The 22,348-nt window shown below is 36.2% G+C and overlaps 1 protein-coding gene across 1 annotated transcript; it reads right to left on the bottom strand.

The window, feature by feature from the left end:
* Window positions 1–936: 936 nt before the first annotated feature.
* Window positions 937–18,720, bottom strand: LOC129747304 (uncharacterized). Its single transcript, XM_055741454.1, has 5 exons — window positions 18,667–18,720; window positions 10,891–11,056; window positions 10,081–10,200; window positions 3,016–7,584; window positions 937–1,625 (listed from the first exon to the last, which is right to left on the bottom strand). Exons 1-5 carry the CDS (start codon window positions 18,718–18,720, stop codon window positions 937–939), a joined length of 5,598 nt encoding a protein of 1,865 aa, XP_055597429.1.
* Between the last annotated feature and the right edge of the window lie 3,628 nt (window positions 18,721–22,348).

Here is a 22,348-nt window from a genome sequence, read left to right as displayed (position 1 = left end):
ATAACTCAAAAAACGGTGCTTTAAGGTGCCTGGAACCTCTTTCATTAGTTTTTTAGGACTTTATACTAGATGATGATAGTGAAAAGAGTATGGGGAAATGCGGGGATTTTTTTGGGAGAGGCTTTAAAGTTTTTGTCTTTTGAAGAAACTAATTATTTACTCATTTTTATCATGGATCAATTTAGTGTGTAAAAATGTTGAATGGTTCAAATGATAGCTTTTAATATAAGCTTTCATATGGTGTACTTTGAATTTAAGAAAAATTGTTTTCCATAGAAATATATGTGATTTAAATCTGTTTCTTCATTATATACATTTTTCAATTTTTCAAAGTCTGATGCCTGGGGTGCGTTCAGTATATTCAAGATAATGAGTTGAAAAACTGGGAATATCTTAGTTAAATATAAAGTTATTGTTCGGATAGATCAGCGAGATTCTTTGTAGCAATTTTTATGACAGTAGCTCAAAGCTAAAAAGAAGTTGTATTTCAATTATCGCATTTCAGGCTTATAAGATTGAATACCTACATTATTGTCTCGCTCTCATCTGTTCGAGAGGTATTTTGTAATCTAGGCGTCCGGGACAGTGTTTTCGAGAACCTGATTTGATTATATGATTATTACAAAGTAGTACAGAGTTTTTCTAGGCACATGTACAACTAACCTTTAAATCTTTCTGTCGCCTCTAAACTAAATCCTGCCTTCGTTTTGAGTAATCCAAACTCTAAGCCTAAGAAAGTTTTATGTAGTTTTTAACCTCGTACAATAAATGATATAATACTCACAAAATAGGGATTTTAATTATATAATTCAACTGGGAAAATATTCACTTCACTTCTGCCTTTCGAATAGTGTTCTTTAAACTTCCTGTTTTCAGTCTTGCTTCTCGATCAATCTGACAGGTTCGGCATCAGAACAATGACAATGATCGCAATCATCAGATACAGTTGTCCGGCTCAGTGATGCCAGAACATCCTCCGCCCCGTGAAGCAGGTTCCAGCTCGTCCTGATAGGAACCAGGTTCACTATCCTTTATCTCCATCACTGCCAAATTCGCCACCGCCCTTTTCAGCTTTCCTGATGCTGTTTGTACGACAACTCTTCGTATCCTTCCGTCACGATTCGGGAGTAACTCTATTACTCTTCCTCTCACCCATGTTCTCCGAGGACCTTCGGCCAGGTAAACTAAGTCTCCGATTTTTATAGGATCCGCTTCTTCGAACCATTTAGGACGTCGGTTGAGTGTAGGGAAGTATTCTTTTAACCATCGGGCCCAGGCTTCGTTCGCCAGATACAAGGATCTCAAATAACTACTCTTTAGCGCTTCTCCTAGGCAGATGGAACCACGTTGAGGATCATGGTCCTGCGACGAGCATCCTCGAATAAAATGATTGGGTGTAAGGGCTTCAGTGGAATCCTGAGGCATATAGGTGAGTGGTCGAGAATTAATCAGCGCTTCTGTTTCGGCTAAAGCAGTTATTAATGTTTCGTCGTTCAATTTTCTCCCATCGTCGAGCGCTTCTAAACCCGATTTGACGCTTCGCACCATCCGCTCCCAAACTCCCCCCATGTGGGGGGTTGCGGGAGGGTTGAAGTGCCAGCTGGTGCGTGCGTTGGTAAACGTGTCTGCGCAGGTTGTACTCCATTTACCCGAAAACCATTGCCCAGAATGAAAAATCCCCAGAATTCCAATCGCCAGAAAGAACCATTCCCCAGAATATTTTTCCCCCGACGAACCATTCCCCAGAAAAATTTTCGCCAGAATGTACCATTTCCCAGAAATTTTTTCACCAGAATGAACCATGTACCAGAATTTTTTTCGCCAGAAGGACCATTGCCCAGAAAATTGAAAACATTTATCCTTACTACAAATTATTAAAAAAAAAGAAATTGTTACAAAAAAAATGGGGTTTCATAACTTTATTCTTTTGCGGCAAGGCCGCAACCAACGAGGATGAAGGGGCTGAGGCGGCACAAAGCCGCCGAAGCTCCCAAATCCGAGGAGGCCGCCGACCCGCCGTCGGAAGCGGCGGCCCCAATACATTGGTCTAGGTCTGCCGGGGCTTCCTAGGTCTGCGTGAAAGCTAGGTGTGATCCCTTAGCCCCGTCCGCCACGCGACAGCGTGAAGGACAAAACGTCTTTCAAGTTCGAACGCGCAGCGTGAGGAGTCGGATACCAAAACGGTTTTTTAAAAGACCATGGTAAGCATTAAATCAATTAAAGTACCCGAACCATAAACAAAGCACAATATTGGTTCTAAAATAAATTTAGTTGGAAAATTTCGAAGTCGTAGTTTCATTCAAAAAAACATTTTGAGAAAATTAATTTCGAATCATATGAAATATTCAAGAATACATTAGAAAAAAAAAAAACAAATAAAAATAGTTGAAAAAATCTGGGATTTGTGCCATTCTGGTAAATGTTCCATTCTGGGGAAAAAAATTCTGGGAAATGGTCCATTCTGGGAAAAAAATTTCTGGTAAATGGTGCATTCTGGGGAATTTTTTTCTGGGAAATGGTTCATTCTGGGGTTTGATTTCGGGTATTTGTCATTCTGGGAAAAATTCATTCTGGGCAATGGTTTTCGGGTAAATGGGATACAATCGTCTGCGCAATATTCATGTAAATGCTTAACCTGTTCTAACAATTCTCGATTTGAACCAACAAAGTTGGTTCCATTGTCTGAAAAAATCTCAAGAGGTGGACCTCTTTTTTGTACAAATCTTCTAATTGCCATAATGCACGAATCTTTTGAGAGACTGTATGCTAACTCAAGGTGTACAGCTCGTACAACAAGACAAGTAAATACTGCTATATATCTTTTCTCTCTTCTTCTACCTACAGTCACCTCAATCGGCCCCAAATAATCTATCCCAACATATTTGAACGGCCTGATGTAAGGGGTTAAACGTTCCTGCGGTAGTGGTGCCATTCGAGGCGCTCGTGGTTCACATTTCCTTATTTTACATCGCTGACATCCTTTTGCAACTCTATCGATAGCTGTACGTAGCTTACTTATTTCAAATCGCTGACGAAGCTCGTTGAATATGGTCTCTCTATTACCATGACCGAATGTTGAATGATGATGTTCCAGAAGTCGTTGAGTGATAATATGATTTCGGTTCAGAATAATCGGGAAACGTGCATCGAAGCTGGCATATTTGGCGTTAGCAGTTCTTCCTTCGACTCTAACCACCCCATATTCGTCGGAAAATGGGCAGAATTTATGGAGGGGACTAGATTTTTCGATTCTCGCCCATTTCGCCATGGGCAGATTACGATTTTTCGTAAGAATTTCAACTTCGTCAGGAAATGATTCCACTTGGACGATACGCCACAATACGGTTTCTGCTCGACTGTACTCAGTTTGTTTCAACGGTACAACAACTGAGGGAACGAATCGTTTGACGAGCTTTTTCATTTTATCTTCGGTCAGCACGGATTCGATTGGCAAACCTTTAACTCTCCGTTGACAATTTGATATAAATCGGAGCACAGTTGCTATGGTTCGCACTAGAACATTCCATTTAGAGATACGAGCGGGGTCTATCAAGGGCGAGGAAAATTGCGGAAGATGTAGAAGAACATGGACCTTTCGTTCTTCTGTTGGATCTTCTCGATGACATCGTTGTTTCGGCCAAATCTCCGGATTCTCGTACAAGAATGAAGGTCCCATAAACCAACGTCCGTTCGATTCAGGTTCCGTATCTTTCCCCCATTTAGTCAGGCAATCGGCTATATTTTCTTTGGTCGGTACCCAACGCCAATTTCCCGGTTCGGAAAGCGATAGTATCAGACCGATACGCACAGCAACAAACTGTTTATACTTTCGTTGATCTGCTTTTATCCAGCTAAGCACAGTGGTTGAGTCCGTCCAGATGAATCTTTCTTTTATCTCGATCGAATGTCCATCGCAAACGTTGGCCATCAATCGAGCACCGCATACTGCTGCCTGGAGTTCCATTCGAGGAATAGATAGATGTTTCAATGGAGCTACTTTCGATACTCCGCGCACTAGGTTTACGACGACACGAGCTCCATTGGAAATCCGGAAATAAGCTGCACATCCGTAGCCATACTCACTGGCGTCCGTGAAAATATGCAGTTGAATGGTGTCGTTGACTGCTATTCCACCAAAATAGTGTCGTGGAATTGTAAGTTCGTCCACCTTTCTAAGTAAGCGAGTCCATCGAGTCCATTTCTCAAATTCTGCATCGCACATTTGTTCATCCCACTGAACACCGCTTCGCCAGAGATCTTGCATGATTATTTTTCCGTGTATCATATAAGGGGACAGTAAACCCAGAGGGTCAAAAAGGCTCATCAGGCAACGAAGGGCTGTTCTTTTAGTGGGCCTCTCGCTGGTCTCGATATATCGAGTCAATTCCCCGGAGAATTGGATAGGGAAAGAAAATCTGTCTTTTACTGGGTCCCACGTTATACCCAAAACGCGCTCAGAATGGCCTGCTTCATCATTCGGAAGAGGAACTATTTCCGGGGTAACTATTTCACCCAACTTTGATAGAACACATTTGCTATTACTCACCCAATTTTTCATTTCGAAGCCACCTCGCTCAAGAGCTAATTTGACTTGCATTGCTCTGTTAGCGGCTTCTTCCGGCGTGTCCGCGCTATCGAAATAGTCGTCCATGTAAGTATTGCTCTTGATAGCATTTGTTGCCTCAGGGTAATATTTTTGACAGTTGTCGGCGTTCAGTTGCATGACATATAAAGCAGCACATGGTGAGCAGGCGGCCCCAAAAATCATGACATCCATCGTGTAAACATCGGGTGGGTGTTCAGGATCGAACCGGAATAGAAAGCGCTGAGCATGTTTGTCCTCGGACCTAATGCGAACCTGGTGAAACATTTCTTTCACGTCGCCTCCAAAGCCCACGATCTTTTCTCTAAATTTGTAGATGACAGACGGTAAATTGACAAGGAGATCTGGGCCCTTAAGCAGTACTGAATTCAATGAAACTCCATTAGCTATTGCTGCTGCATCCCAAATCAACCTCTTTTTGTTGGGTTTTTTCGCGTTGCTAACAATGTTCAGTGGCAAATACCACACTCGTTCGGATGGCACTTCCGTTAGCTCAAGTTCCGTTGTCTTGTGTGCATAGCCTTTGCGTATATATTCTTTGATCTGCTCGTGGACATTAGATCGGAGATCTGGGTTTTTCGTCAGCTTGCCTTCAAATCCTTTCAGGCGACTCATCGCCATTTGCCGGCTGTCAGGGAAGCGTATTTCTTCTTTCTTCCAAAGAAGTCCTGTTTCGTATCTTCCATTTTTGAAAGTGGTCGTTCGATCTAGGATTTCAAGAGCACGAGTATCTTCCTTTGATCGTGGGAGTGTGCCATGAAACGTTATGTTTTCTTCGAGTACGAACTGTTGGCGCACTAGGTCTGTAAGTTCAAAATCTGCGTTACAGTTACAAGAGTGAACGTTAACTCTGCCACCGTGTTGAGAACCGGAGCTGATAGGTCCGTAAACCGACCATCCTAGTACTGATCTTACGGCGATTGGTTGTCCTCGATGTCCTATACGGCTCTCTAAAGGTGCGAACATTTCTAGGTTATCCAAACCAATAAGGATTTGTGGCTTCGCTCTCACATATGGAGACACTTCTATATTCTGTAAGTGCCCATACTTTCCAACCAGATTCTCGTACGGTAGATTTTGCTCTGGTAAATCAAGGTTCGCAATTGTACGAGCTACTATGAAATGGTACTTATTCGAAAATTCTCTTCCGGCAATGGCGACTTTAACACGCTTCGAATAATTTTCATCACGCACGATGTTTGAGGTCCATCTTAATTGTAATGGCTCTGTTGATCCCTCCAATCCAAGGAAATCAGCTAACTCTGAATCCATCAGGGTCAGAGACGAACCTTCATCAATAAATCCGAATGTCTCGACTACTCGATCTGCGTTGCGCAAGAGGATTGGAATAATTCTTAGTAGAACTGAGGCATTGACATCTCTGTGGGTATTGCAAAACGCAGTCGTTGCTGTTATTGGGCGATTTTCAGGATGAAGGAGGTAATGATGTTTTCTTTTGCAGTTATCGACTGTACAATAATACCTCGACCGACATTTCCACTTTCCATGGTCGTAGAGACAAGTTTCGCACAACTTCCATTGCTCGACCACCTTTAATCTCGCTTCCAGACTCAACTTTTTAAACCTTTCGCAATTACGCAGACGATGATTGGTCATCCCACAGACCAGGCAAGGCTTCTTTTCGCAGTGTTGCGTTCGTGACTCTTCAGATGTTTGAATGTGCGTATTCACATGACCCCTTTCTCTAGGTTTCATTTTTTCACTTCTATTGTCATGCTTCAGGGTAGTAACGGTAGTCACTTCGCAAGCATCGATCACAAGTTCTTTCATAAATTGACCAAATTCCATTAACGTTGGATCGTCAAAACTTCGTTTGAAACGTACCCACTCTATTTGATTGGAGGTCGGTAGCTTCTCAACCAGTTCCGCTAAAAGTGACGGATTCGAGAAATGATTTCGAAGGTTTGCAGCTTTTAGATGATCGCAAAGTTGTTCGACTGACGTCCCGAAACGAATCAAACTATCCAGGCGCTCTGGTTTCGGCGCTTCTAATCTCCGAACCTTTGCTAACATGGTTTTCACTATGAGCTCTGGTCTCCCATACATTCGCTTTAAAGTTTCCATAATAACGGGGACGCTTTCCGGGAACATCAGTTTGGTGGCCACGGCATCTTTTGCGGCACCCCGCAAGCATTCCCTTAACCGCATCAAATTTTCCACGTTCGAAAATCCGCAGGCTCTGTTGGAGTCCTCGAAGCTATTTAAGAAGATTGGCCACTCCTCGGGATCACCGGAAAATGATGGGAGTGTCTTTGGCCATATTTGCCTTGCAGCGGATTGTTCAAACGTTGGCCCAAAATTCTTTTCAGGCTTGAATGGATCCATATTTTTGACTGGTAATAATTGGCCACGATTGAAATTCCGCTCTTGATGACTGCGATTGTTGCCCATACTCTCGTTGTCTGATTCCAAGTGGTCAGACTCTAATTCATCAGAAATATTTGGAATAGTCTGGTTCGATTTTCGTTGCTTATTGATCCATTCTTCTGCCATTTTACTTTTGCAGGACACGGATACGGAACTCATAGAATTTTCACTTTCGACTATTTCTTCAAGTTCTCTTTTCTTCTGTAAGTACTTTTCCTGAATCTTGAGCTCTTCTTCTCGCAGTTCACGCTCCTTTTCTCGTAAAACTTTTTCCTCTTCCAAATTTCTTCGCTTTTCCATTAATTTCCGATCTTCTAATTCTTTATCCTCTTGTAGAAGTTTAAGCTGCATCCGGGCACAGGATGAGGCGTTGGATTTGATCGACTTTTCGGATCTCGATGGTTTTCGTTGGCTGTTTGGGATTTGTTTGACAGTGTTGTCGCTCGAAGGAGACCAAGTGTCTTTCAGCATTACCGCTTTATTTTCTGCCTCCTTAGCACACTCCGACGTCTTAGACTCAGCGGTCGAACATGAGTCGCTCGATGGTTTCAATTTCATAGATCCACCAGCAGTTCGTACTTTTATCGCTCCAGCTATTTTGCCGATAGTGTTACGAGGATCGGTTTTAGACTTTTGGACTTCCTTTTTCGTTTCCTTTTTTTTTCGTTCCGTTGTTCCTCGCCAAAGTAAGCTTAGTTACAGTCAGTGGTAGGCTCTTCAGCTTCACACAATCCTCACAATCCCAAGGACGTTTGGAAACACCAGGCGATACATTGGCACATGCCAAATGCCACCATCCGGAACATGAATCGCAGGCGACCATCTCTTTTTCAACTGAATTCAGTTGGTTACATTTCCGACAATCATGACCATCTTCGGTATCTTTGGGTATACCTCCCGGCTCAGTAGATTCCATTATTCAACGGAATAATCTTTGAGATTGTTCGGATAGATCAGCGAGATTCTTTGTAGCAATTTTTATGACAGTAGCTCAAAGCTAAAAAGAAGTTGTATTTCAATTATCGCATTTCAGGCTTATAAGATTGAATACCTACATTATTGTCTCGCTCTCATCTGTTCGAGAGGTATTTTGTAATCTAGGCGTCCGGGACAGTGTTTTCGAGAACCTGATTTGATTATATGATTATTACAAAGTAGTACAGAGTTTTTCTAGGCACATGTACAACTAACCTTTAAATCTTTCTGTCGCCTCTAAACTAAATCCTGCCTTCGTTTTGAGTAATCCAAACTCTAAGCCTAAGAAAGTTTTATGTAGTTTTTAACCTCGTACAATAAATGATATAATACTCACAAAATAGGGATTTTAATTATATAATTCAACTGGGAAAATATTCACTTCACTTCTGCCTTTCGAATAGTGTTCTTTAAACTTCCTGTTTTCAGTCTTGCTTCTCGATCAATCTGACAGGTTCGGCATCAGAACAATGACAATGATCGCAATCATCAGATACAGTTGTCCGGCTCAGTGATGCCAGAACAGTTATTAACTAGTTAAAATAAAAAAGCGATCCGATAAAGTTCAGTTTTTGACTTTTTGCCGCCTCAAACCCCATAGTGGGACGCTTACGCATTTGACTGTTTTCGCTCATCCGTGGGTATCGAAATTAGAAAAAAGTTAGGAAGGTTAAGCCTTTTTTTGCTCAGATAGAAATGAGTGCAGGCAAAAAATTTCCAAAAAAAATGTATCCTTATATGCAACGTATAGCTTCTTTTGAGCATTTCGTAGCTGATATACACTCTTTTTTCCGTAGCATGTAATTTCGGATTTTTTTTCTTCGGCTTTGGATAACGGAAAACTTAAGTGCCCAGAATAATGTCTGAAAAACATATTTGAGTTACATACTTTACAAGGTTTTCAAAACTTTAAATTTTATAAAATCGGTTGAGAAACAAGAGAAATATTTTGTATTTAGTCTGGAGTGACAAATTGACATTCCAGGGGCCTGTTACGAGTAAAAACTACAGGGATGGGATAAAGATTAATGAAAAAATCTCCAAATTTTCCCGTTTTCTTTTTTGGAAAAATTTTGTCGTTTTCCTCGACCAAAAAGGAAGCTTTTTAGACTACAGGGTGTTTGAAATTAACAAAAAAGGTTGCAAAACGACACACCCTTCTTTACCTACTATATTCCACGCAATATGCCCACTAGACTGGCCCATATAAAAATATCCTTATATTCCACGCGGCACCCCCTAGGTTGGTGTCTTTAGCTGAAAAAATGAGTTTCTGAAAGTGCAGAAACACAAGCTGCAAAGGACTTGAAATTTGTATGGAGATTTTCGGCAAAATGTATGAAAAATCGACATACTTTCACTCTTTGTGCTCTTAAATATGTTTCCAGTATGCTAGAAAGCTCAGAATTTTAGGAATTGTAGTTCAAACAATGACAAACAAGTTTGTAGGAGATTGTGATAAGATACGGGTTGACGGTGATCAGTTATCCGCAATTGAATGTGTGATTTTTTTTTTCGCATTTCATCGATATATCGTGAACGTGTATAGTAGATTATTAGTACTAACTTGATCGCATTGCCGCACAATGAGAATAACATATAGAAAGTTTGGGTTCCGGGGCAAAGTTGCAAAAAAAGCTCTGACAAACATTATTGTGGGGCATTTAGACTTTTCCGAGGACACAAACTTTCTATCTGTTATTCTCATTGTGTGACAATGCGATCAAGTTAGTACTTATAACCCACTTATACACCGTTCACGATATATCGATGAAAAGCGAAAATAATCACACATTTAATTGCGGATAACTCATCACCGTCAACCCGTATCCTATCACAATCTTCTACAAACTTGTTTGTCATAGTTTGAACTACAATTCCTAAAATTCTGAGCTTTCTAGCATACTGAAAACATATTTTAGAACACAAAGGGTAGACGTATGTCTATTTTTCATACATTTTGCAGAAAATCTCCATACAAATTTCAAGTCCTTTGCGCCAGCTTGTGCTTCTGCCAACTGATCTGAAACTTTCAGATAGTCATTTTTTCAGCTAAAGACACCAACTTAGGGGGTGCCGCGTTGGAAAAAAATGTTGTAAAAATTCTTCCATACAAATTTGGGCCAGGCTAATGCCCACATCTACAGATGCAATCGACGGCTGATCGTCTATTATAGAATCTGCAGGTGTTTTCCTCAGAACGATACCCCAAGCACTCGATTTGTCCATGAAATCTGCGGAAGCGAACAAATTAGATATTTCTACATCAATACACTATAAATTTTACAAAAATAGTACATACTTTCAAATCCCGTGCATGATAGATAATGTAAATGACGACCTTAGTGCCCAGCAGCGGTCCCTAAAAATCTGGTCCAAAAACACTAACTTGCTCTGAAATCGACGTCATACCTCCGCCGGAGGATGCTTCGAAACAAATATGTTGTTCCTCCCTTAGGACTTCCAGCAATTTAAGTGTCATTTAAAGACGTTTTCCTGTAATAAAGAGCTCATGATCCTGAGTCCTAGTTTGTAAGCCAATCTGTCTTGTCCACTCGGAGGTCGATTCAAAACAGTCCCTCGGTCTTATTCACCGGAGGAATAATTATAGCAGCAGCCTTAACAATCTACGCTTTTCCAGTCTCTCCGTCTTATTTGCTGGAGCTGGAACCATTTCCAAATAATCTGAGCATATGCCTTGCAAATCTTTATTCAAAATTTTCCTAAACACTTCTGTCATTCACAAGATTATACCAATGACTAACTTGTGTTTTTTTACACTTTGTAGCTTCTCAACACTGGAAGTGTTGCCACATATTTGTTTTATTTATTTTCAGGAGCAACTGGCGAATGGTAGATAATGTTCAACTAGAGATCCCATAGACCCAGCCTAGGGGTGGTGGCCAAACCACCTCTTATCTTACAATTCCCCATGGTGCTGACTGGGGTGCGAGCGACCTTAGCGGAGATCGGGTACCCAACCCCGGTGGATGCTTTGGGGCTCAGCAAACGTCTGTTCTCCATGTCCTGGTGGTGTTGACTAGAAGAATGATAACATGCTTCTATCATTCTTCGGGACATAATTTCTGGCTGTGAAAGTACGATTAGCAATTAGTGAAACATAAATTGTTATTTAAATGGTGTTTTTATTTGCACGAGCCAATAATTGCTTAAATTCGCAAGAGTATGACTGATAACCCTAACTAAACCCTAACTACCGGAAATGACCTGGATCCGGGCGGGGCAACACAGAATTTGCCGAGAAGCCCCACATCGCCTGTCTGAAGGCAGAGCAGTTATTTTTATATTGAGGGTAGTTTCTGGGAATCAAATAATTAACGTGCTTCTATTCCGGACCAGGTCCTATTAAAGACTTAGCGAAATGGCCATTCTGTTGATTTTTTGCTGAGGACCCTTGGGGGGAAACGTGGGGTCGTGCTCGATATTCTTGTTCGTATTACTTTTATTTGCTTTTTATTTGTGTACGGTTTTTATGAGATACGTGTTTCCTGGTTTTTTTTTGCACAATATCCTTAAGATTATTTTGATTTTTTTTTTCAAATCACTCCAATTGATTCTTAAAATTTAGTATAAAAAAGCTTATGATGTTATCAGTATCGCTTTATGAAGTTGTTACACAAAACAAATCGTTGAAATTTATTTCATTTTGTTTTATACCGCCTCAGTGCCGGAATACACGTCCTAGGAAGTAATGAAAATCATCAGATACGGCCTGCTCCGGAAATAGAAACAATAGAGGCGAGACGGCCAGACCGCAGCTGAAAAAGGACCAACAAAATGTCTGGGCAGATACTCCCACACACAAAACACAGAGAACTCCAGCAGCCAGCAGCCAAAGAGTAGTAAGAAAACTCCCAAAACGGGCAAAAAGGGACTATAATAACAATCAATTTATAGCAAGATTAGTGCCGGCAGAATGGCCTAATACTGTAATGCCGCTATCAGTCGGTTGGCAGAAAGGAAGCACGTTTGCACACTTTGGAAGAAGATCGGGGGAGTGAAACCTGGTTGGTGTTCTTCCTGCACAAGTTGTTTCGATAGCAACCTCTACGTGAAGTCTACCAAGTACCTATTGCCGAAAAACTGACTTGTTGGCTTGTTTGGGTGCTGCATCATCGACCCGACAAGAGGAGTAGAAGGAATACTAGAAAGATAGGAAAACAAAAACTAACGGTTGTTGTCGGAAGTAAGGATGCTTCTTTAACAGCCCAAATGACCGAAAAGTAAAGGTTCAAGTAATTGGAAACAATTAAAAAAGAACCAAAAAATTCAATTGAGAACACTAGAATCAGAAGACAAGTTTAGGTTAACATATTTACACAAAATGAAAAAGGGGCGATTGTAAATAGAAATTACATTTTAAAAATTAAGGTGAAAAACGACCAAAATAAGACATCTTAGTTCGAGATGACGGAGTAAACCAGTATCAGCAATAGTTGATTAAAATAAATTAAATATAAAAAAACACATCGAGCTTAGCTGCAAGCTCAAGGATAAATTTCCATAAACCAGCATCGTAGGCGTTCAGAACAAAACCTAACCAAAACGAGCATCCATAATCATTAAAATCATTAGTCATTTATCACAATTAATGTCAGGAATTCAATTTTTCGGGACTATCCTAACCATTTCCGAAGTGTGTACCCAACTCAACTCCACTCAACGCTGCCAGGAAACACAACCTTCAAAAAGGAGAAAGAACTTTAATGGTCCCAGCCAGACCAAGTCCAGTTGGCCAGCAGCAGCATCCCAGCCGGATTAGAGACGAAAAAGTGTTGGGGTGTCGGTGAAGGTAGACAGAAAATCTCTCGCCCAACGTTCCGTTCGACCTCCTCCGCCCCAAAATTGGTGCTCCCTCCCTCAGAATTAACTAGCTCCCGGGGAAAAATCCCCGGAAGGAAGGAAATGCAAAATGGTTGTAAAAATGATTTATGCCAGGGAAAAGCTTAAAAGCATATTTTGGTCATCTGTTTTTGTAAAACGGCAAAGAGTACCTCTGGAAAATTTCTATTGTCCGCCGGAAGGGTCTCTGCCGGATTGGGGAGGTTCCGACGACCATTTCGGATTTGTACAATACAAACGAGTACCTACAATAACACCAATGTACATGTCCAGTGCAGTGTTTTACCACACAAACTGCAGCGGACCCTTCCATTCCCTACGTAGAGGGAACAGGATAATAACACCGAAACACCCAAAGATGAGGGGATTAATCAAAATTTCAAACGCTTACCATGGACAAATAATGGAATTTTGAAAATTGTTGAACTGTCGAAATTGGGAAATATATCAATTCGCATTCGCATTCGCATTCGCATGAACAGTCGCCTAAAACTTCGGTTGGCGCTACTCATCAACTCTCCGTTTTATGAAATTACAGCCGATCGGAATTGCAACAACTTCATATTCGAGATTGTGATACACTTCCTGACTTTTAATTCCAATAGAAACATGGTCTCCCATTTCGTTGCCTTAGATTGAAAAAATCTCTTGAAATGCCCCCACAGAATGTTGAAGGTGCCCTGGCCGAACCCTGCGGACTGTGTAGGGAAGGGGGAAGGTATGGTTATCAACGTTTACTTACAGGTAGATGCAGAGATCTCTACGACCCACCCATAAACGTGAGGAGGTTTTGGAACATTGTTAGTAAATTTGGAGAAGGTTAACCCTGGGAGATGCTAGGCCAGCATTGCGGGTGATGAATTGTCCTACACCTCCTATACTCCTGAAGTTTCCTACTGAAACACCTAGCTCTGACAGGGAGGCAGCAGTAATTTACAAAAAAAGTGATGAAGTGGGCTTATGATTGGAATAAATCTGTGAATATATCATTGTGGAAAGTTTACTTAACAATCACTCAAATTTGCATGTAACGATAATTATCGGTATGTCAATTTAAACCTTTGAATAGACGTTTTCCTAACTATTTTCCCTGATTGAACCTAAAAATTTAAAAACTGCATATTCGAATAAAATAGTATCCATTCGTTATATTTGCATTTTTATTTGAAAAACTTAATAATGAATATTCTTTTAAGCAATACAAGTGATATACCTAAGCAATTTTGAAATAATTTAGTTCATCTAGCTGAATAGCCTCCATACAGTCAAAATATATTTTTAGTTTGCTCAAAAACATAACTCTAACTACAAGCAGATTTAATAACGACTGCAATTTGAAACCAATTCATCCAAAATGTTCTTGCATGCAAATATTACTGAACAAGTTCAATACCTAGCGACTACTTTTTATCTTTCACTTTCAATAAACAGCATCGCATAAAATGTTATATAACTGAACTTTTTTTTTTAAATTAATAATTTTTAACAAGAAAGGTGAACGTTACACAAATGTGCAAATGTACAATTTCTCAATAATGGATTAAATATTTGACAACACAAACAAACTAAGGACATTGGCACCACCAATAAGTTATGACGTTTTAATTTGATTGTTCATCAGAGAAAAGAATGTTCTTGCTATTTTGACATATCAACTAGAGTAGGAAAAAAATAAAAAAATATTTAACTCCGATAAAAATTTAAAAAGAAATACGAATTTCATCGATAGCAGTTGTCAAAATTTAAAAATGTTACAAGTATTAACTAATTCTCTGGATCAGGTACTTGGAGCTAAAAGCAATGGCTCGTCCTTTTTCTTCAAGATTTCAGGCACTCAGGAAATGATTTTTTCGACGTTTCCTCATACAATTGACGACTCTTTTCGATATTTCTATCAATTTTGACAATTTTGACAATTTTGACAATTTTGACAATTTTGACAATTTTGACAATTTTGACAATTTTGACAATTTTGACAATTTTGACAATTTTGACAATTTTGACAATTTTGACAATTTTGACAATTTTGACAATTTTGACAATTTTGACAATTTTGACAATTTAGACAATTTTGACAATTTTGACAATTTTGACAATTTTGACAATTTTGACAATTTTGACAATTTTGACAATTTTGACAATTTTGACAATTTTGACAATTTTGACAATTTTGACAATTTTGACAATTTTGACAATTTTGACAATTTTGACAATTTTGACAATTTTGACAATTTTGACAATTTTGACAATTTTGACAATTTTGACAATTTTGACAATTTTGACAATTTTGACAATTTTGACAATTTTGACAATTTTGACAATTTTGACAATTTTGACAATTTTGACAATTTTGACAATTTTGACAATTTTGACAATTTTGACAATTTTGACAATTTTGACAATTTTGACAATTTTGACAATTTTGACAATTTTGACAATTTTGACAATTTTGACAATTTTGACAATTTTGACAATTTTGACAATTTTGACAATTTTGACAATTTTGAGGATTTTGACGATTTTGACAATTTTGTCAATTTTGACAATTTGGACAATTTGGACATTTTTTACAATTTTGACAATTTTGACAATTTTGACAATTTTGTCAATTTTGTCAATTTTGTCAATTTTGACAATTTTGACAATTTTGACAATTTTGACAATTTTGACAATTTTGACAAGAAATTGGGAAATATATCAATATGTAAAAAACCGAAAATGTTAAAAATGTCAACAATGCCACAAATGTCAAAATTGTCAAAGTGTCAACAATGTCAAAAATGATAAAAATTTTAAAAAACATAAAAATGTCAACACAGCTACAAATCTCAAAAGTTTCAAGATTTCAACAATGTAAAAAATCTCCAAAATGTCAAAAATGTCAAAAATGTCAAAAATGTCAAAAATGTCAAAAATGTCAATAATGTTAAAAATGTCAAAAATGTCAAAAATGTCAAAAATGTCAAAAATGTCAAAAATGTCAAAAATGTCAAAAATGTCAAAAATGTCAAAAGTGCCAAAAATGACTCAAATATGTCAAAATTATTTCAAAAATGTCAAAAAGTCTAAAATGTCAAAAATGTCAAAAATGTCAAAAATGTCAAAAATGTCAAAAATGTCAAAAATGTCAAAAATATCAAAAATATCAAAAATGTCAAAAATATCAAAAATGTCAAAAATGTCAAAAATGTCAAAAATGTCAAAAATGTCAAAAATGTCAAAAATATCAAAAATGTCAAAAATGTCAAAAATGTCAAAAATGTCAAAAATGTCAAAAATGTCAAAAATGTCAAAAATGTCAAAAATGTCAAAAATGTCAAAAATAACAAAAATATCAAAAATGTCAAAAATGTCAAAAATGTCAAAAATGTCAAAAATGTCAAAAATGTCAAAAATGTCAAAAATGTCAAAAATGTCAAAAATGTCAAAAATGTCAAAAATGTCAAAAATGTCAAAAATGTCAAAAATGTCAAAAATGTCAAAAATGTCAAAAATGTCAAAAATGACAAAAATGACAAAAATGACAAAAATGACAAAAATGACAAAAATGACAAAAATGACAAAAATGACAAAAATGACAAAAATGACAAAAATAACAAAAATGACAAAATGTCAAAAATGTCAAAAAAGACAAAAATGACAAAAATGTCAAAAATGTCAAAAATGTCGAAAATGTCAAAAATGTCTAAAAAGTCAAAAATGAAATAATATCAAAAATGTCAAAAATGTCAAAATGTCAAAAATGTCAAAAATGTCAAAAATGTCAAAAATGTCAAAAATGTCAAAAATGTCAAAAATGTCAAAAATGTCAAAAATGTCAAAAATGTCAAAAATGTCAAAAATGTCAAAAATGTCAAAAATGTTAAAAATGTCAAAAATGTCAAAAACGTCAAAAATGTCAAAAATGTCAGAAATGTCAGAAATGTCAAGAATGAAAGAAATAAAAAAAATGACAAAATGTCAAAAATGTCAAAAGTGCCAAAAATGACTCAAATATGTCAAAATTATTTCAAAAATGACAAAAAGTCTAAAATGTCAAAAATGTCAAAAATGTCAAAAATGTCAAAAATGTCAAAAATGTCAAAAATATCAAAAATATCAAAAATGTCAAAAATATCAAAAATGTCAAAAATGTCAAAAATGTCAAAAATGTCAAAAATTTCAAAAATGTCAAAAATGTCAAAAATGTCAAAAATGTCAAAAATGTCAAAAATGTCAAAAATGTCAAAAATGTCAAAAATGTCAAAAATGTCAAAAATGTCAAAAATGTCAAAAATGTCAAAAATGTCAAAAATGTCAAAAATGTCAAAAATGTCAAAAATGTCAAAAATGTCAAAAATGTCAAAAATGTCAAAAATGTCAAAAATGTCAAAAATGTCAAAAATGTCAAAAATGTCAAAAATGTCAAAAATGTCAAAAATGTCAAAAATGTCAAAAATGTCAAAAATGTCAAAAATGTCAAAAATGTCAAAAATGTCAAAAATGTCAAAAATGTCAAAAATGTCAAAAATGTCAAAAATGTCAAAAATGTCAAAAATGTCAAAAATGTCAAAAATGTCAAAAATGTCAAAAATGTCAAAAATGACAAAAATGTCAAAAATGTCAAAAATGTCAAAAATGACAAAAATGACAAAAATGACAAAAATGACAAAAATGACAAAAATGACAAAAATGACAAAAATGACAAAAATGACAAAAATGACAAAAATGACAAAAATGACAAAAATGACAAAAATGACAAAAATGACAAAAATGACAAAATGACAAAAATGACAAAAATGACAAAAATGACAAAAATGTCAAAAATGTCAAAAATGTCAAAAATATAAAAAATGTCAAAAATGTCAAAAATGTCAAAAATGTCAAAAATGTCAATAATGTCAAAAATGTCAAAAATGTCAAAAATGTCAAAAATACCAAAAATGTCAAAAACGTCAAAAATGTCAAAAATGTCAAAAATGTCAAAGATGTCAACAATGTCAAAAATGAAAAAAATGACAAAGATGTCGAAAATGTCAAAAATGTCAAAATGTCAAAGATGTCAAAAATGTCGAAAATACCAAAAATACCAAAAATGTCAAAAATGTCAAAAATGTCAAAAATGTCAAAAATGTCAAAAATGTCAAAAATGTCTAAAATGTCTAAAATGTCAAAAATGACAAAAATACCAAAAATGTCAAAAATGTCAGAAATGTCAAAAATGTCAAAAATGTCAAAAATGTCAAAATTATCAAAAATATCTAAAATTTCAAAAATGTCAAAAATTTTATAAATGTCAAAAATAAATAAAAAATAAAAAAAAAAAAATTAAAATAAATTAAAAATAAAAAATGTCAAAAATGCAAAGAACGATTTCATTTTGTTAAGCTGTCGGTTATTCTATGATTTTTTTCCGTTCTTTCGAAGGGAGTCTCTATGGAAGCGACAGTAATCGGAACCGGGAAGTATTTACGTTACTGCTGGCAACTAGGGCTTATGAATAATAGCAAGGATTGTGCTCTCTCCTAAATTCAACACCATGATAAAGGGCAGCCAGTATGTAACCTTCGCGTATGAGTTTGCAAAATATCTGGAAGGGATTACAAACTGTTACAGTTGTCAAATTTTGTGACATCACGTTTTGGTACAATTTTTAAAGTGTTTGTATCGGAATAAGATACAGATGTAGGAGGAAAATTAGTATTACTACCAGCAAAATTCACGTTAGGATCCTTCCTCATTGAAATTTCAGTTACCCTAACCAGCAGCTCAGAGCTAAACAAAACAAAGTTTAGAGAACTTTATCAACCATTTGGTGGCGTCCCAGCAGTCCTCCTGCTTATGGACCATAACTTTACCTTCGGTGGAACAGAGTTGCCTCTAGCAGTAGCATCATTTCCTCCCACGTACATTTATACATGAGCATCGAAACTCCCCCGGGTGCTGTTGGATCACATCTTTCCTGGTCAAAAAAGAAAACAAACCCACATCGCTCGGAAGAATTGAGAAAATGTTTTGTGTGCCGTTTCATCCGGAACTACCGGTCAGAAGGATGCAGAGCGCTCTGGAACACTTTGTGGCTTCCTTCTGAATCGGTTTACTCCTCTTCATGGTTGTTGTCGGACTGTGGTTTGAGTCTAATGAGTATGAATGTGTTGATTGTGGTGAATCTTCTACAATTTAGTATTCTATAATTATTTAGCTGTGAATACCTTGATAAAATTTGGAAGAATTTATGATATCTAACTTTAACTTTGAAAGTGAAAAAAGCGAAAAATTTGTGAAGCAAATGATGTTAGATAAATGCATTTCCGACACAAAGTTATTGATTGAAACATCAACAATCCTGACATCACCACATTGTATGCCCCGTAGCTTAATAAGTGTAAAAAATGTATTGACTATAACAGAAATCCAGCAACAGAAACAGCAAGCCAACCCTTTCAATATCGAAACCATTGAGCAGTCCATCAGTAATCGAAACCAACAATTAGCGCGCATTTGACCCCATGAAGATCGCGGTTTCGATCCTTGCTGATAGCCACGAATTGCTTCCGAGTTCGCCCACCATACGGAAATACCGGAAAGATTTGCCTATGCCCCTAGCCAGCCCAAGCGTCAGCATGAATTGACCGATTGAGCCTTTACCGCTTCTTAGCGCTGCCTAGATAGTTAGGCATCAATGAAGATCGGAAAAAAAGAACAACGATCAGGCAGGTATTTATTCACTAATATGACCCCGCTGACAGGTGGGCAGTTCCACCTCGACCCTAACGACTTGAGCAGATGCGACTCATCTTCGAATAATTCCTTCCCAGTCATTTTTTTTCTTCGTTCATCGGATGTTCTTAACGCTGGGCTCCATATGCTAAGCATCAATCCCTCACCTTTGACAGGGTGGTGGGGAAGGGATGGCAAAACGCCCTTTAAAAAATATTTTTAAATAACAAACTTACCAATTTGATAGAAGCAGCAGTCAAGAAATTTCTTTGTAGATTTCATAGTGACTATAGTAATTTTCTTAAAAAATTAATAGAAAATTTTAAACTAATAGGGGGTTTGCCCTACTCCTCCCTACACCTTTGCAATCATAAACAAACAAGCCGCCCCATCGAGTCACTAACCCAAGCCGCCAGGTAGAAGATAGTAAATAAGTAGCATCTCGCGCTCAAGCCCGACATTAAATATTTAGTATGGCGAGGAGCCACAACTAAACTTCAGAGGAGCAGCACACATTTGGTAACAGGGGAAAAAAAGTTGTAGCTACATTGAAATTGATTAAATGTACGCTCATTAGCATCAACATTTAGCAAAATGGCTGGTGCTTAGTCGCGGCTCTTTGACGGGTATCGTTGTGTTGTGTTTTTTTTCTAAATATTTTTAAACGCGAAGTTCGCAAAGAGATAAAAACTTAGTATATATAGATGGTGGGGCTTGATTTTTCAATTTTTTTTTCAATAATTCGCATTTTTGACACAATAAATGTAGGGAAGAAGTTTTATTTGTTTCCATTGTTTAAAGTTGAGAGAATTCACAAACATAGTATCGTGTTATGGTATGAATTTATTAAAAGCCTCACTAATAATTAAATAAATGTATTTTTACACCCCTCAGTCGCTATCCAATTTATCATTCTCTTAGTTAGTATCAGAAATAAGAGACGGCTCCGTGACAGGTTGAGGATGTGATCAGTGTTTTTTTTCTTTCTATATCGAATTGATAGCGCACAGCTCCGATGACCACTAAAGATGTGTCAAAAATCGATTTGTTGCAGCTTGGTTAATTAAATAAATCAAATAAAAATACCTAGTCAGTTCTGTTCTAAAGTGCGCAATGGGTTTCCGAATGACTAACATCAGAATTCGTCTCGCCTATAATGGTTATGATGATTGGCTTCTTTTTTCTTGTTGAGGAAGGAAATCATGAATTTTAAACACTGTGCTAGACCGCCTCAGGTTGGGACTTTTGTCTTTTTTCGGGTCCAACGATAACAACAAATTATGTTTCGTTTCTGTTTTACCTTCAATTTTTTTTTTTCATTTTATCTTTATTTAGACTTACTAATGTCTTATCAATATCATATTTTGTCTTATTGTAGTAATTTTTGTCTCAATTTTGTCTAAATTTTGCCTCATTCTTATTCAAGCTTATTCAAGTTTAATAATCCATTTTTGTCAAGGCTTTTATCTGTATTTTGGTCATTTATGTCATTTTTTGTCATTTTTTGTCATTTTAGTCATTTTAGTCATTTTTGTCATTTTTGTCATTTTCGCAATTTTTTGTCATTTTTGTTATTATTGACATACTTGTCGTTTCGTTAAATTTTGGCGTCTTTGTCATTTTTGTCATTTTTATCATTATGGTCATTTTTGCCATTTTTGTCATTTTTGTCATTTTTGTCATTTTTGTCATTTTTGTCACTTTTGTCATTTTTGTCATTTTTGTCATTTTTGTCATTTTTGTCATTTTTGTCATTTTTGTCATTTTTGTCATTTTTGTCATTTTTGTCATTTTTGTCATTTTTGTCATTTTTGTCATTTTTGTCATTTTTGTCGTTTTTGTCATTTTTGTCATTTTTGTCATTTTTGTCATTTTTGTCATTTTTGTCATTTTTGTCATTTTTGTCATTTTTGTCATTTTTGTCATTTTTGTCATTTTTGTCATTTTTATCATTTTTGTCATTTTTGTCATTTTTGTCATTTTTGTCATTTTTGTCATTTTTGTCATTTTTGTCATTGTAGTCATTTTTGTCATTTTTGTCATTTTTGTCATTTTTGTCATTTTTGTCATTTTTGGCATTTTTGTCATTTTTGTCATTTTTGTCATTTTTGTCATTTTTGTCATTTTTGTCATTTTTGTCATTTTTGTCATTTTTGTCATTTTTGTCAGTTTTGTCATTTTTGTCATTTTTGTCATTTTTGTCATTTTTTCATTTTTGTCATTTTTGTCATTTTTGTCATTTTTGTCATTTTTGTCATTTTTGTCATTTTTGTCATTTTTGTCATTTTTGTCATTTTTGTCATTTTTGTCATTTTTGTCATTTTTGTCATTTTTGTCGTTTTTGTCATTTTTGTCATTTTTGTCATTTTTGTCATTTTTGTCATTTTTGTCATTTTTGTCGTTTTTGTCATTTTTGTCATTTTTGTCATTTTTGTCATTTTTGTCATTTTTGTCATTTTTGTCATTTTTGTCATTTTTGTCATTTTTGTCATTTTTGTCATTTTTATCATTTTTGTCATTTTTGTCATTTTTGTCATTTTTGTCATTTTTGTCATTTTTGTCATTTTTGTCATTTTTGTCATTTTTGTCATTGTAGTCATTTTTGTCATTTTTGTCATTTTTGTCATTTTTGTCATTTTTGGCATTTTTGTCATTTTTGTCATTTTTGTCATTTTTGTCATTTTTGTCATTTTTGTCATTTTTGTCATTTTTGTCATTTTTGTCATTTTTGTCATTTTTGTCAGTTTTGTCATTTTTGTCATTTTTGTCATTTTTGTCATTTTTGTCATTTTTGTCATTTTTGTCATTTTTGTCATTTTT

The sequence above is a fragment of the Uranotaenia lowii genome, chromosome 1, assembly GCF_029784155.1.
Source record: "Uranotaenia lowii strain MFRU-FL chromosome 1, ASM2978415v1, whole genome shotgun sequence".
NCBI classification, from domain to species: domain Eukaryota; kingdom Metazoa; phylum Arthropoda; class Insecta; order Diptera; family Culicidae; genus Uranotaenia; species Uranotaenia lowii.
This window is presented reverse-complemented; position numbering and strand designations above follow the sequence as displayed.